Source organism: Notothenia rossii (assembly GCF_949606895.1).
Source record: "Notothenia rossii genome assembly, chromosome: 1".
NCBI lineage: Eukaryota > Metazoa > Chordata > Actinopteri > Perciformes > Nototheniidae > Notothenia > Notothenia rossii.
Genome location: NC_136912.1, coordinates 4,893,590 through 4,906,615, shown reverse-complemented (window position 1 = coordinate 4,906,615; position 13,026 = coordinate 4,893,590). Strand labels below are relative to the sequence as shown.

At 44.3% G+C, this 13,026-nt stretch overlaps 1 protein-coding gene across 1 annotated transcript; it reads right to left on the bottom strand.

The window, feature by feature from the left end:
* Window positions 1-1,044: 1,044 nt before the first annotated feature.
* Window positions 1,045-12,313, bottom strand: LOC307045284 (B-cell receptor CD22-like; the record flags this gene model as incomplete). The annotated part of the gene is made up of 7 exons (XM_079690830.1): window positions 1,045-1,049; window positions 1,306-1,566; window positions 2,249-2,476; window positions 3,432-3,788; window positions 3,925-4,122; window positions 4,239-4,592; window positions 12,199-12,313. The coding sequence occupies 7 exons, from the start codon at window positions 12,311-12,313 to the stop codon at window positions 1,045-1,047; spliced, it is 1,518 nt and encodes a 505-aa protein (XP_079546956.1).
* Window positions 12,314-13,026: the final 713 nt, after the last annotated feature.

Here is a 13,026-nt window from a genome sequence, read left to right as displayed (position 1 = left end):
AGGTTTTCATTTCCAGAGGAATGGACCCAGGACAGAAAAGGCCAAAGCAACAGCAGCTGTGGTAATGATGGGAACATATCTCTGCTTCATCAACTTGATGCTTTATGACAGAAAAGATTAAAGGATAAAAGATAGGAAAACTTCTGGATGAACTTGAAATGTACTCGCGTCTAAGAGGAGAATCAAAGAGATTGTGATATAAATTAACTTTTTATAGAAGGATGTAAAAAGAGCAGCAAGAGGTTCTTCTGTCAGATCCATTTTCTATAAACACTTAAAGACCATGAAATACTCCTCATTATAAATTGAGTGTAATATGTTTTATTTTGTACTAAATTAATTACATAAGTATCTATTCTCACCTCTTCCCTGTTGTCCGCTCTCTCTTCAGGCTCAGACGAGTCTCTAGAAGCCCTCTTTCTTCTGGTTAGGAGAGTTTATGAAGAAAAAGAAGATCAAATGTTTGACACCAGACAAACAGACTTTTAATGATTTAACAAACAATGATTAAGATGATCAGATCTGCTCACCTGATCCACAGGAAGACAGAGAGAGAAATGACAGCCAGGAGAACAACAGGGATTGATACAAAAGAGAGCTTCCATGATCCTGAGAAACAGAGATCAACAGAGAACAGACAGTTAATACAGCTGTGTTTCCCTAATATGGATACAAGGACCCCTAGGGGCACTTTGGAGTATTACAGGGGGGGTGTAATATAATAGATAATAATATAATAGAATTGCAGGGATGAAACCCTCTTGAATGGTCACACTTGCAGAGCACACAGCACACAGTGACATCTGTTCTCTGCTCTTAACCCATCCTAGTTCTAGGAGCAGTGTAAAACTATATTTTCAAACATCCTATTCCCAAAAAACGTATATTATAATTAGTTTTAAAAGTAATGTTAATAAAAAAAGATTGTCCAATGTTCAAGAAGCTGAAACAAATGTAAATACATGCATGATATTGTTAGTTTTGTGATGAACGGGTGATTATACTCCATTCATTATTTCCTTCTCAATACCGATGGAATATCTCTCAGCCTGAGGGCACACGGCATAAGCTTCACAAAACAGACACAACTCTCACTCTGAGTGCACAGGGAAAGACTGCACCCCATACTGAATCTGGACCCTCAGGACAATTATTTCCTTATGTGAAAGAAAGGAAACAATCTCTATCCCGAACCGGAAAGGTACATTTGAACATGTACTCCTTTTTCAGCCTCCTACCAGACAATGTGACTGAAAACACACAAGCTGATAAGTGTGTGGTTTTAGATGAATGCATAAAACTTACCTGTTCCAACACTCAGATGAAAGGTGGAGTTACTACGTCCTAACTTGTTCTGGGCTCCACAGGAATAACTCCCACTGTGTTCAGCTCTGAAGTCAGTGATGTTGAAGATCTGTCCTGAAGCTTTTGGAGAGTCTTCATCCTCCTTGTACCAGGTGTAGTTAGCTGCTGGGTTAGCATCACTGCTACAGGTCAGAGTCACTGAACTGCCCTCCTCTATCTCAGCAGAGGGACTCACGGACACAGAGGGGAGCTTTGGAGAGTCTGGAAAAAGGATATGGAAATAAAAAGTATTTCAAATATTAAAACATGTTATCACACATGATTGCCTTCAATATGTTTTTAATTATTGATATATTGTGATATAGATCCTTGTGTTGGATTCCTGGAAACTGGCAGCCAATAACAAATCTTTATTTATCTTTTTACATCAATGACCCCACACATTCTTCTCCTTTTATTACAAAGCTTAGTTGAAAACTCGATTCTGATTGGTGAATTTGGACATTTCAGAGGATGTTAATACTCGCTAACAGAACGCTGCTAAGGATAACATAACTGTTGTTAAGGAGGATCAAGGGACTATGTGCAGTCATATCAATCCGCAGAAAGAAGTCCGGTCGATTTAACGTCAGCCGTGGACAGCAAACATTTAGTACTTTTTGAATCTTCATATTTATATTGGTTGAGAGCACTGGGCAGTTTAAAAGACACTGAACAGTGACTTGGACATAATTTGTAAACACTTGTAACACCTAACATGTTTTGCTTATTGCAATCTAATGTTCTACTTGCTGTTTGTATCGTTATGGTTGTCTGCACTTATTGTTAGTCGCTTGTATGAAATGAAATGTATGTAATGAACTTCAGAAGACCTCTGTGACTCCAGTATGTCTGCATTTGTCAGTGTATTGTAATGTCAGTGTGTATTTATGAGTAAACTCACACACTGCAGGAGAGGGGAAGTCTTCATGTCCTTCCAAAGCACAAGAGATGTTGTCTCTGTGATGAAACAAGGCTTTATAAGAAGATATCACCGTTGCTTTGATTTTCTTTCCGTTCTTGAACCAGACGTAGTTCAGAGAACCAGCTGGACTGCAGCTGCTGTGACACTTCAGCTCAGCCTCAGTAGAATAGTTGTAGAGCTTTGCTCTGATCACCTGCACCTGGAGAGCTGGACAATAGAACAAGAAACAATAGTAAAGCAAAAGGTCTTTTTTGTATAGATGTGCATACACATTCACACCACTGTGTATTGCTATTTGGAAATAAAGAGCCACATTAACTCTTCATCCAATAGTCATTACACAAACATAAACCTTTCCAGTATTTTTAGGTGTTCTGTGTATTTGATTAATTGTATTGAAGTTCTAACAAAGAAATTGAAACGTTGTTTTTCAACTTCTCCCCGTAAAAGGTTGGTCTCTGGATTATTCCTGTCCCAGCTGGACTACGGTGATGCAATCTATTTGCCTTTCCCACTGGTTTGGCCAAACTTGACCCACTCTACCATGCTGCACTGCGTTATATATATCAAATGCACCCTATAGGACTCATCCTTGCACACTGTATAGCCTAACTGGATATTCCTCACTTATATGCGTAGGATTCAGCATTGGTTTGTATAAAGCCATCTTAGGTAAGCTTCCACTGCACATATGAGCCAGATTTGCTCCAGTTTGTGACTCTTACAACCTCAGATCCAGGGCCTGGATACGGGTCCAGGTTCCTGCTGTGCGGACTGAGGCTGGGAAAAGGAGTTTTTTTTTAATTTTGCTCCTTGTTCTTGGAATGACCTTCAATCACGCCTCAAACTGAGGGCACTTGTCCCTATAGCAAGTTTTAAATCGAAGTTGTCTGAGGTCCTTACCACCAGCTGCTCTTGCAGTAATAATTAGTTCACCTTTCTTAATGTCCTAATGTGCTCAATGTAGGGACTGCTTTTCTTCTTTTGTTTACTTAGTTATGTTCTCTGTATTTTATATGTCTGTGTTATGTGTAAGAACGTGTGACGTTGCTGCCTTCTTGGCCAGGTCAGCATTGTAAATGACATTGTATCTTAATGCTTTTATCTGGTTAAATAAATACAAATCTAAATAAAATGTACATCAGTGTGTGTTGATCAGTACCTGTGACAGTCAGAGTGGTTCCAGGTAAATCACTCCTCCATTCAAAGCTTGGTGTTTTGAATGTGAAGAGATACTGAGCTGAATCTGAGTCTCTCAGGTCAGAGACCCTCAGAGTGGAGCGTCCTCTCTCTGTCTCAAGGATCTGAACACGACCTGCATACTGGGAGTCTTCACTAAGGTCCTCAGGTTGAGAGGGATTCTGTCCCTGATGACTACGCTCAGGTCTGAACCAGAACTTAGATTTAACATCGTCTTCAAAGCTGCTGTACGTGCAGGAAATGTTCACTGAGGATCCTTCGGGGGCACAGATGCTTCTCTCAGTGTAAGCCACTCTGTTGCAGGTTTGACCTCTGACACCTGAACAAATAAAAACATATTTTTATTTCTATTCTTCAGCAATAATTTGAACAGGAGTAAAAAATGACCAATAGAGTTCAATATAAAACGCCACTTGATGTTTATGTGTTGATAGAAGTATTTGGAGTAAACTCACACACTGCAGGAGAGGGAAAGTCCTCATGTCCCTTCAAAGCACAGGAATAACTGTCTGCATTGTTCGGGTGGTTTGTATAATCAGATGTTTCTCCTTGAATTCTTTGTCCGTTCTTGTACCAGATGTAGGAAGGATAAGAAGATCGATAACAACTGTTCTGACAAGACAGCCAGTATGTACCTGATGTGACCTGGAGATCTGGATTTATGAAGGAACAGGAATGTTATTTAAGACAAAAACTGTCAAAACACATGCATATTATTATTATATCAAAGACATTAATAAATAATGAACATATAATTGAAAAGTGTTACTTGTGACGGACAAAGTGACTCCAGGTGAACCACCATATTTTCCTCCTGCTTGGTTTGTTATGATCCTGAACTTGTACTCAGCTGAGTCTCTCTCTCTCAGGTTTCTGATTCTCAGAGTGCAGATGTTGTTTTCACAGAGATCCTCTACACGACCTGCATACTCTGAGTCTGTGGTCAGATCTACAGGTTCACCATCTTTCTGTTTAAACCAGAATGTTTTCTGTACTGTGTTAACTCTGCCTTTCCATGGAGATGGGTATGTGTAGCTGCAGTTTATCTCCACTGTTGATCCTTTCACTGCACAGATCTTAGTAGAAGAGTAAGTCACTCCCCAGCCATCCTGACCCTGAACCCCTGAAACACAGAGCACATCAGAAACTAGAATCAAAGTTAATCTATAAATTGTTGAGAAATTGCCTGATCAGTACTTTCAACAAAGAATGTAAAAATAAACATTTTACAAACTTTACTGGGATAGAGCAGAAAAACACATGTGAATTCCTTCTTAGGCACTTTGAAACCAATGATACTCTTTGACTTTGTTTCTTAATCAAACCAGGTAGAACAGAAGTCTACACAAAAAGGGTATGTTCAGTTTGACACAAGATTGGAAAATGCCTTCATATAAATGAACAGTGAATGATTAGTGATCACATTAATTAGAATAGTGTGAGATTCTCTGAACAGTTTCCTCTCTGTTCTCTCTGTGGTCAGGTTGCTGCAGAGGTAAGTGTGAACTGTCATGTCCAAGAAACTTATTGTGAAAGTTTATTCTTTATGTTAGAGTTGTCATGTCCCTTTGTCTTGTGCTTTATGTCTATACCCTTAATTATTTCTTCCTCTCATTTCAGGCCTCCACGCTCCCCGCCCCTTTTCTGTCTCCTGCGTCCTTGATTATTTTCCCCGTCCTGATTGTTTCCAACTGTGTCCCCTTTACCTGTGTATATATTGTGTTAGCTCCCTCCTGTTAATTGTCAGTTCGTTGTCTCACGAAGACCACGTATCGGCTTACCTCACGGACCTTTTCACGGACCTTTCACGGACCTATTCTATAGATCGCATTATAGTTTTCCTCGAAAGAGTGGTTTTGTTTTCCTTGTTTTATTACTGTGCAAATTCCAGTAAAGTCTTTATTTTGAAACGCTATCTGAGTCTGAGTTTTGAGTCGTGCAATTGAGTTCATGCCTCAGTGTTCTCCCCTTGACAGTACGAACTGACCATCAAAATGAACTCAGCCGACTCAGATCAGATTAAGAACGCTATCCGTTCTCAGGGCCAACGTCTTGGGCAACAAGAGGAGCGTATGGCCACCATGCAGCAGGGAGTGCAGGATCTAACCAGCAGCCAGGGGGAACTACAAACATCGTTGACGACCCAAGTTAATCTACTGGCAGCAGAGGTTCAGCGTGTGCTCACTCACCTGCAGGCTGTTTCTCCTCCTACGACTCCTCCGGTTCCAGCGGTGACCGGATTCGATCCCAACCGGGTTACTGAGCCGCACAGGGCTTCCATGCGTCTGGCTCCACCCGAAAGGTACTCCGGGGACTCAGAAGGCTGCCGGCCGTTCATCGTGCAGTGTGAGTTACACTATCACCACCAACCGGCTGCTTTTCCCACGGACATTTCCAAAGTGGCTTTTATGATCTCTCATCTCTCCGGCCGAGCAGCAGCATGGGCCACGGCAGAATGGTCCCGAGGCTCGCCTATCTGCGGGTCTCTGGAAAACTTCATAGACACTATGAGGAAGACCTTCGATCAAACCACGCCGGGCAGGGAAGCAGCTCGGGCTCTGATCAAGCTGCGACAACATCAGCGGAGTGTGGCTGACTACGCCATCGAGTTCCGGACTAAGGCAGCCGACAGCGGCTGGAACTCCGCTGCATTGTTTGACGCTTTCGTCAGCGGTCTCTCGGATTCTTTACAAGACCAGCTGGCGCCTCTCGATCTGCCCGCTGATTTGGACTCTGTCATATCCATGGCTTTACGTATAGACAATCGTTTGACGGAGAGGAGAAGGAATAAATCCAAGGATGCGGTTGATCCACCTCTCCAGAGGAGACGCTCGCCGCTGGATATTACTTCTTCTTGGAGGCCCCGTCACCCCTCACCACCTGCGTTCCGGACAACAGCGCCCCCTGGCTCCGTGGAGGAGCCAATGCAGTTGGGCCGCGCCAAGCTGTCGCTGGCAGAACGTCAGCGTCGATTCAAGGAAGGTCTGTGTTTCTACTGCGGGCAGCGCGGACACCCACAAGCGGCTTGTCCGGTAAAAGAGGAGGCTCACCAATGAAGAGGAGTACGTTGGTGAGCCGGATCTCTTCCTCTGACTTTCCTCCTCGCACCCTGACCCGGATCCAGGTAAAAATCGGAGACAATGTAGTTACTCATGGTGTTCTCATTGACTCAGGGGCGGACGAAAGTCTTATGGATTGGGGTTTAGTTAAAAAATGGGACATAAAAACTAAACCTCTACCCCAGCCTCTTGAAGCGAGTGCTCTCGATGGGCGGCTGTTGTTTAAAGTGACTCACCAAACGGAGCCTTTAGAAGTAAGATGTAATGATAACCACCATGAGACAATGTCTTTTCACTTATTTAACTCAGCCCAACATCCACTCATTTTGGGGTTTCCCTGGTTGAAACTTCATAACCCTCACATAGATTGGCAATCTGGGAGGGTGGAGGGGTGGGGAAAGAATTGCATTGATCTCTGTTTTAAGCAGGTAGCAGAGATTGACAGGGGATGTAACACTGGGAGTGTTAGGCAGGATACAGTCCCAAAAATATATCTTCCGGATGTACTTTCAGTTCCTTCCTGCTACCACGACCTTAGTGAAGTTTTTAGTAAGTCCAAAGCTCTGGCTCTTCCTCCTCACCGCTCCTATGACTGTGCTATTGACTTGATTGCCGGGTCTCCCATTCCTAAGGGTCGACTTTATGCAATTTCAGGACCTGAGAAAGAGGCCATGAAGGACTATATTGATGCCTCCCTCAAGACAGGGCTTATTCGTCATTCCTCATCCCCAGCAGGGGCAGGGTTTTTTTTCGTGGGCAAAAAGGATGGGTCTCTTAGGCCCTGTATCGACTACTCGCCTCTCAATGACATTACGGTTAAAAACCGGTACCCCCTCCCTCTCATCTCGTCCGCTTTCGAGCAGCTTCAGGAAGCCAAGGTTTTCACCAAATTAGACCTGCGGAACGCCTATCATTTGGTCAGGATCAGGGAGGGCGATGAATGGAAGACGGGTTTTAACACCCCTTCAGGACATTATGAATACCTGGTCATGCCGTTTGGATTGTCAAACGCTCCTGCAGTCTTCCAGGCTATGATCAACGACGTGTTGAGGGAGTTTCTGAACCGTTTCGTTTTTGTTTATCTGGACGACATTCTGATCTACTCCCCTGACCTTCACACCCACAAACAACATGTCCGCCTGGTTCTACAGAAACTGCTCCAAAATAAGTTGTTTGTCAAAGCTGAAAAGTGTGAATTTCATGTGGAAACAGTCACTTTTTTGGGCTTCATCATTTCCCCAGGTCAGGTTATGATGGACCCAGAGAAGGTTAGCGCAGTAGCCTGTTGGCCTACCCCTGACTCTCGCAAAAAAGTGCAGCAGTTTTTAGGCTTTGCTAATTTTTACAGACGTTTTGTGCGGAGCTTCAGCGCTATTGCAGCCCCTCTTCATGTCCTCACGTCCCCTCAGGTGCCTTTTGTGTGGTCTCCTCAGGCTGAGGAGGCTTTTTCTCGGCTGAAAAAGATGTTCACCACTGCCCCCATACTTACCATGCCGGATCCCACTCGCCAGTTTGTGGTGGAAGTGGATGCCTCCAACGAGGGGGTGGGAGCGGTCCTCTCCCAGCAACAACAGAAGGACAACAAACTTCACCCCTGCGCCTTCCTGTCCAGGAAGCTCTCCCCGGCAGAGAGAAATTATGACGTGGGAAACCGTGAGTTGCTGGCCGTGAAGTTAGCGTTGGAAGAGTGGAGGCATTGGTTGGAGGGAGCCGAGCATCCTTTTGTGGTCTGGACCGATCACAAGAACCTGGAGTACATCAGAAAGGCCAAAAGACTGAACTCCCGCCAGGCTAGGTGGACCTTGTTTTTCAACCGTTTTGACTTTGTTCTTTCCTACAGGCCGGGGTCTCAGAATGTCAAGCCTGACGCTCTGTCCCGTCTGTTTGACCCTGTGCCTGCAGCCAAGGAGCCGGAACCCATCATCCCATTGAACCGGGTGGTAGGAGCGCTGACTTGGCCAGTAGAAAAGGAGGTAATACGTGCCAATGCTGGAGCTCCTGCACCAAGGGGTTGCCCGCCTAACCGGATTTTTGTTCAGGAGGCCGAGCGACCACAGGTGATCCACTGGGCTCACACTTCGCTGCTCACCTGCCACCCCGGAGTCAAGAGAACTATGTTCATTGTTAAACAACGTTTCTGGTGGACATCCATGGAGAAGGAGGTGAAGGAGTATGTGGAGGCGTGCCCTATCTGCGCTCGAAACAAGACCTCTTCCAGGTCGCGAATAGGGTTATTACAACCACTCCCTATTCCCAACAGGCCCTGGTCAGAGATCTCCATGGACTTCGTCACTGGCCTGCCCCTCTCTAGAGGTAAAACCACAGTTCTCACGGTAGTGGACAGATTTTCCAAAATGACACATTTCATTGCTCTGCCAAAGATGCCCTCAGCTAAGGAAACGGCGGAGGTCATGATGCAGAATGTGTTTCGGCTTCATGGTTTCCCTAAGGATATTGTCTCCGACCGGGGCCCCCAGTTTGTGTCACGCTTCTGGAAGGAGTTCTGCAGCCTCATCGGTGCCACGGTCAGTCTCTCGTCTGGATATCATCCGGAGTCTAACGGCCAGACAGAGCGCCTAAATCAAGAACTGGAGACCTGCCTGCGCTGCCTGGTGTCCCAGAATCCATCCTCCTGGAGCGAGCACCTCACCTGGGTTGAGTATGCACACAACATCCTCCCTACTTCTGCCACGGGCCTGTCCCCGTTTCACTGTGTTTATGGCTACCAGCCGCCACTGTTCCCAGCCACGGAGAGGGAGGTCACGGTCCCGTCTGCCCACGCTCTGGTCAGGCGTTGTCGGCGCGTGTGGGCTGCGGCTAGGAAGATACTCTGCAGGAATTCACAACTGGTTAAGAGAGCAGCAGACCGAAAACGCCGACCAGCCCCTGTATACCAGCCAGGCCAAAAAGTCTGGCTCTCTACACGAGACCTTCCCCTCCACGTACTCTCCCGAAAACTGGCTCCCCGGTTTGTGGGTCCTTTTCCCATCACCAAGGTCATAAACCCAGTCTCAGTGAGACTACGGCTTCCCAGGGCCATGAAGGTACATCCCACCTTCCATGTAGGGAAATTAAAACCATTGAAGGAGAGCGCTATGGTTCCCACCGTCAAACCCCCCCCGCCCCCCCGGATGATCGATGGAGGTCCGGTTTACACGGTCAAGTCACTATTGGCTAGTCGGAAAAGGGGTAGAGGGCGACAGTTACTGGTTGACTGGAAGGGTTATGGTCCTGAGGAGCGGCAATGGATTCCTTCCCGCTTCATCGTGGACAAAAGCCTCATTGAGGATTTTGACCGCCTCAACTCAGAGGAGCCTGGGCCGTCAGGAGCCGTCCCTAGAAGGGGGGGTACTGTCATGTCCAAGAAACTTATTGTGAAAGTTTATTCTTTATGTTAGAGTTGTCATGTCCCTTTGTCTTGTGCTTTATGTCTATACCCTTAATTATTTCTTCCTCTCATTTCAGGCCTCCACGCTCCCCGCCCCTTTTCTGTCTCCTGCGTCCTTGATTATTTTCCCCGTCCTGATTGTTTCCAACTGTGTCCCCTTTACCTGTGTATATATTGTGTTAGCTCCCTCCTGTTAATTGTCAGTTCGTTGTCTCACGAAGACCACGTATCGGCTTACCTCACGGACCTTTTCACGGACCTTTCACGGACCTATGCTATAGATCGCATTATAGTTTTCCTCGAAAGAGTGGTTTTGTTTTCCTTGTTTTATTACTGTGCAAATTCCAGTAAAGTCTTTATTTTGAAACGCTATCTGAGTCTGAGTTTTGAGTCGTGCAATTGAGTTCATGCCTCAGTGTTCTCCCCTTGACATGAACAATAACAATAAATGCAGAGGTGAGAGCAGCTTCTGTCTGATATACAGATAAGAAAAAGAAGAAGACTGTTTTTAACTCAGAGAGGTCAGAGAGGAGAGAAGGAACTAGAAGGGTTTGGTGCAGAGGTATGGCGACATAAGAGAAGTTGAGCCAGTATGAAATGACTAGGGAGAAAATATCCCTCTAAAACACTAACATTTTTATGAAAATGACAAACAGTTTTTTAAACAGGGTCATCTTAAAAACACAACATAGCAAAGTGTTATAACATGGAGAGGAGGGAACAGTTATGAATGAACAAGATGCTCAGTTTGAAGCGTGTGAGAGTAATAAGCACACACTTACTTTTGTGTGCAAATGACGTTGACCAAGACAGGAAAGATATTTTTACAAATATCCTTTACATGTAAAAAACTACTAAAACTTGGTAACATCTAAGTGTTTCATCAAAGCTAAACAAAAAACATATTTTGAATATTTCTGGAAAGTTTGCATTTCATCCAACCCCGATCCACTTATTCCCACATGTGACCTGGTTTTACGAGTCCCACATTTCCCAGAATCCCCTCTGTTCATGTGATGAATGTAAGTGTAGATGTACAGTACCTGACACAGAGAGCAGGAAGACAACTAATCCACTCGCTGCTGCAGTTAGACTCATAGCTGCTCCTCTCATCTCTGTGAGACTATAAAACATGTCAGATTAAATAATGTTCACAGGAGGTATACAGAATCATTACATCAATAAACTGTTTCTACTCACAGTGAAGGAGGAACCATGTGTTCAAAGATGCCTTTCCTCTGAAGCAATGAGCAGAAGACGGAAATCAGGCTGTTAAGAGACTAGATTTACTTCCTCTTTAGATTATTAATATGCATGATGAGCCAAACCCCAGTAACACCCACTACACAGTAAAGTTTGGTTGTTTAACAAACAATACACTTTTCTTAAACTAAATAAACTCTGGTTAAAGACCCGTTTAGCTACCTTTACTGACTCCTGAAAGAAGCTTTAGAAAGGATTTAAAATGATAAGGGTGAAACAGTTCATCTCTCTGAGCACTGAGGACGTCACACAGTCTGCAGGTGTAGTGAAGGAACAGGAATGCATTAACCTGTGAACCCACGAGGCAGTTTAACTGAACAGGATGAAGAGAACCAAATTAATTATTAGAGAGAATGGAAAATGCCATTTCTTTTCTCTTGGTTTGTTTCTTCTCTGTTCTCTCTGCGGTCAGGTTGCTTCTGTTTCAGAGAAATGCAGAACTCTGAGACGTGAGAAACTCCCATGACTGTTAGTGTGAACCCAACAGGAACACACACATCACACACATTATCAAGTGGACTGGTAGGATTTGGACACACAGTGTTTAATGATACGAAAAACACATTTTCAATGACTTTGGATGTTTAGATAGATCAGTTGAGTTAACTGTAAACATATGTCCAATGTTTACATTTATTAAAACACTTTTACATTTGAAAAACAACCTCACAACATACAGCAAACTTTATTATGAGTTATTTGCATGTTCAGGAGGTAAGAGAGGACATCAGTACTTCAGTAGTTTGGGTGAACTGACCCTTTAAAGCAGACAGTGGAGGGAGCTCTCTGAGTGATGAAGCCTGAATGTGCCTCACTTAAGATCCCCCAGTAGAGGACAGTGAAACATCAGAAACTGAACCAGGACCCGGAAACAATGTACAGTTAAATATTCAACACTGATTGTTTTGGCACATTTAAATGTACTTGTTCGTCGTTATCTCAATGTAGCAGGATAAACTGTTCAGCCCTATCAACACGGGGCAACCTTTCTAAAGAGGGTCAGTGTCGCTCTTGCTCACTCTTGCTCTTTGGCACGAAGGCCACTTCCGGGTTCCGTTTACGTGCTTTCTCCGCTGGCACCGGTTTGTGGTGGCTGCCGTTTGTTGTATGCTTAGCATGACAAGTAGCATACATACTAAATGTTTATTGCTGGTTGTAGACCGTTGCAGGGATCCTGCAGCCCATGTCTGCTGCCTCTGCTGAACGAAGCTCTCCTGCTGTGTGTCTTAACTTTGCCTGATCGGTAGGTACGCTTTTTGCATGTCTCATCCTTCCTGAATAATATGAATTTAGTATTATTATCTTAACATCACCTGCGCTGGAAGCCTAATACAGAAAGACGGCTGTTTTGCCTCAACGTCTGTGCTTCACCGATACACTGCTGCCTGGCGGGTGTTGCTCTTGGCCTGCATCGTCTGTATTGCCTCTTTGTCACTGTGCATTACACTACATGACCACATTTTAAACATTGTGTGGACTGTTCGATTAATTTCTGTTTATGATTAGTTACTGCATTGACCCTGTTGATTTAAGCTGGTTTTGTTTATTTAGTTCAATATTAAGTAGATTGTTGGGTTAATTTCCGTTTCTTTCTGTTGTCTCTTTGTATTTTCTCCAAATTAATTTAATTGCATCTTGTTTGGTCACTAATATATGCCTGTGTATTTTTGCTCTATGCTTGTATGGAATGTTTTGTAAAGTGTCAAAGTGTTTAGAAAAGCTAAATATAATGTGGATAACAAAATATGTGGATGTACATTACCTGGCATAGAGAGAGGGACGACAACAAATCCACTCGCTGTTAAACTCATAGCTGCTCCTCTCGTCTCCGTGTGGCTTCAGTGACA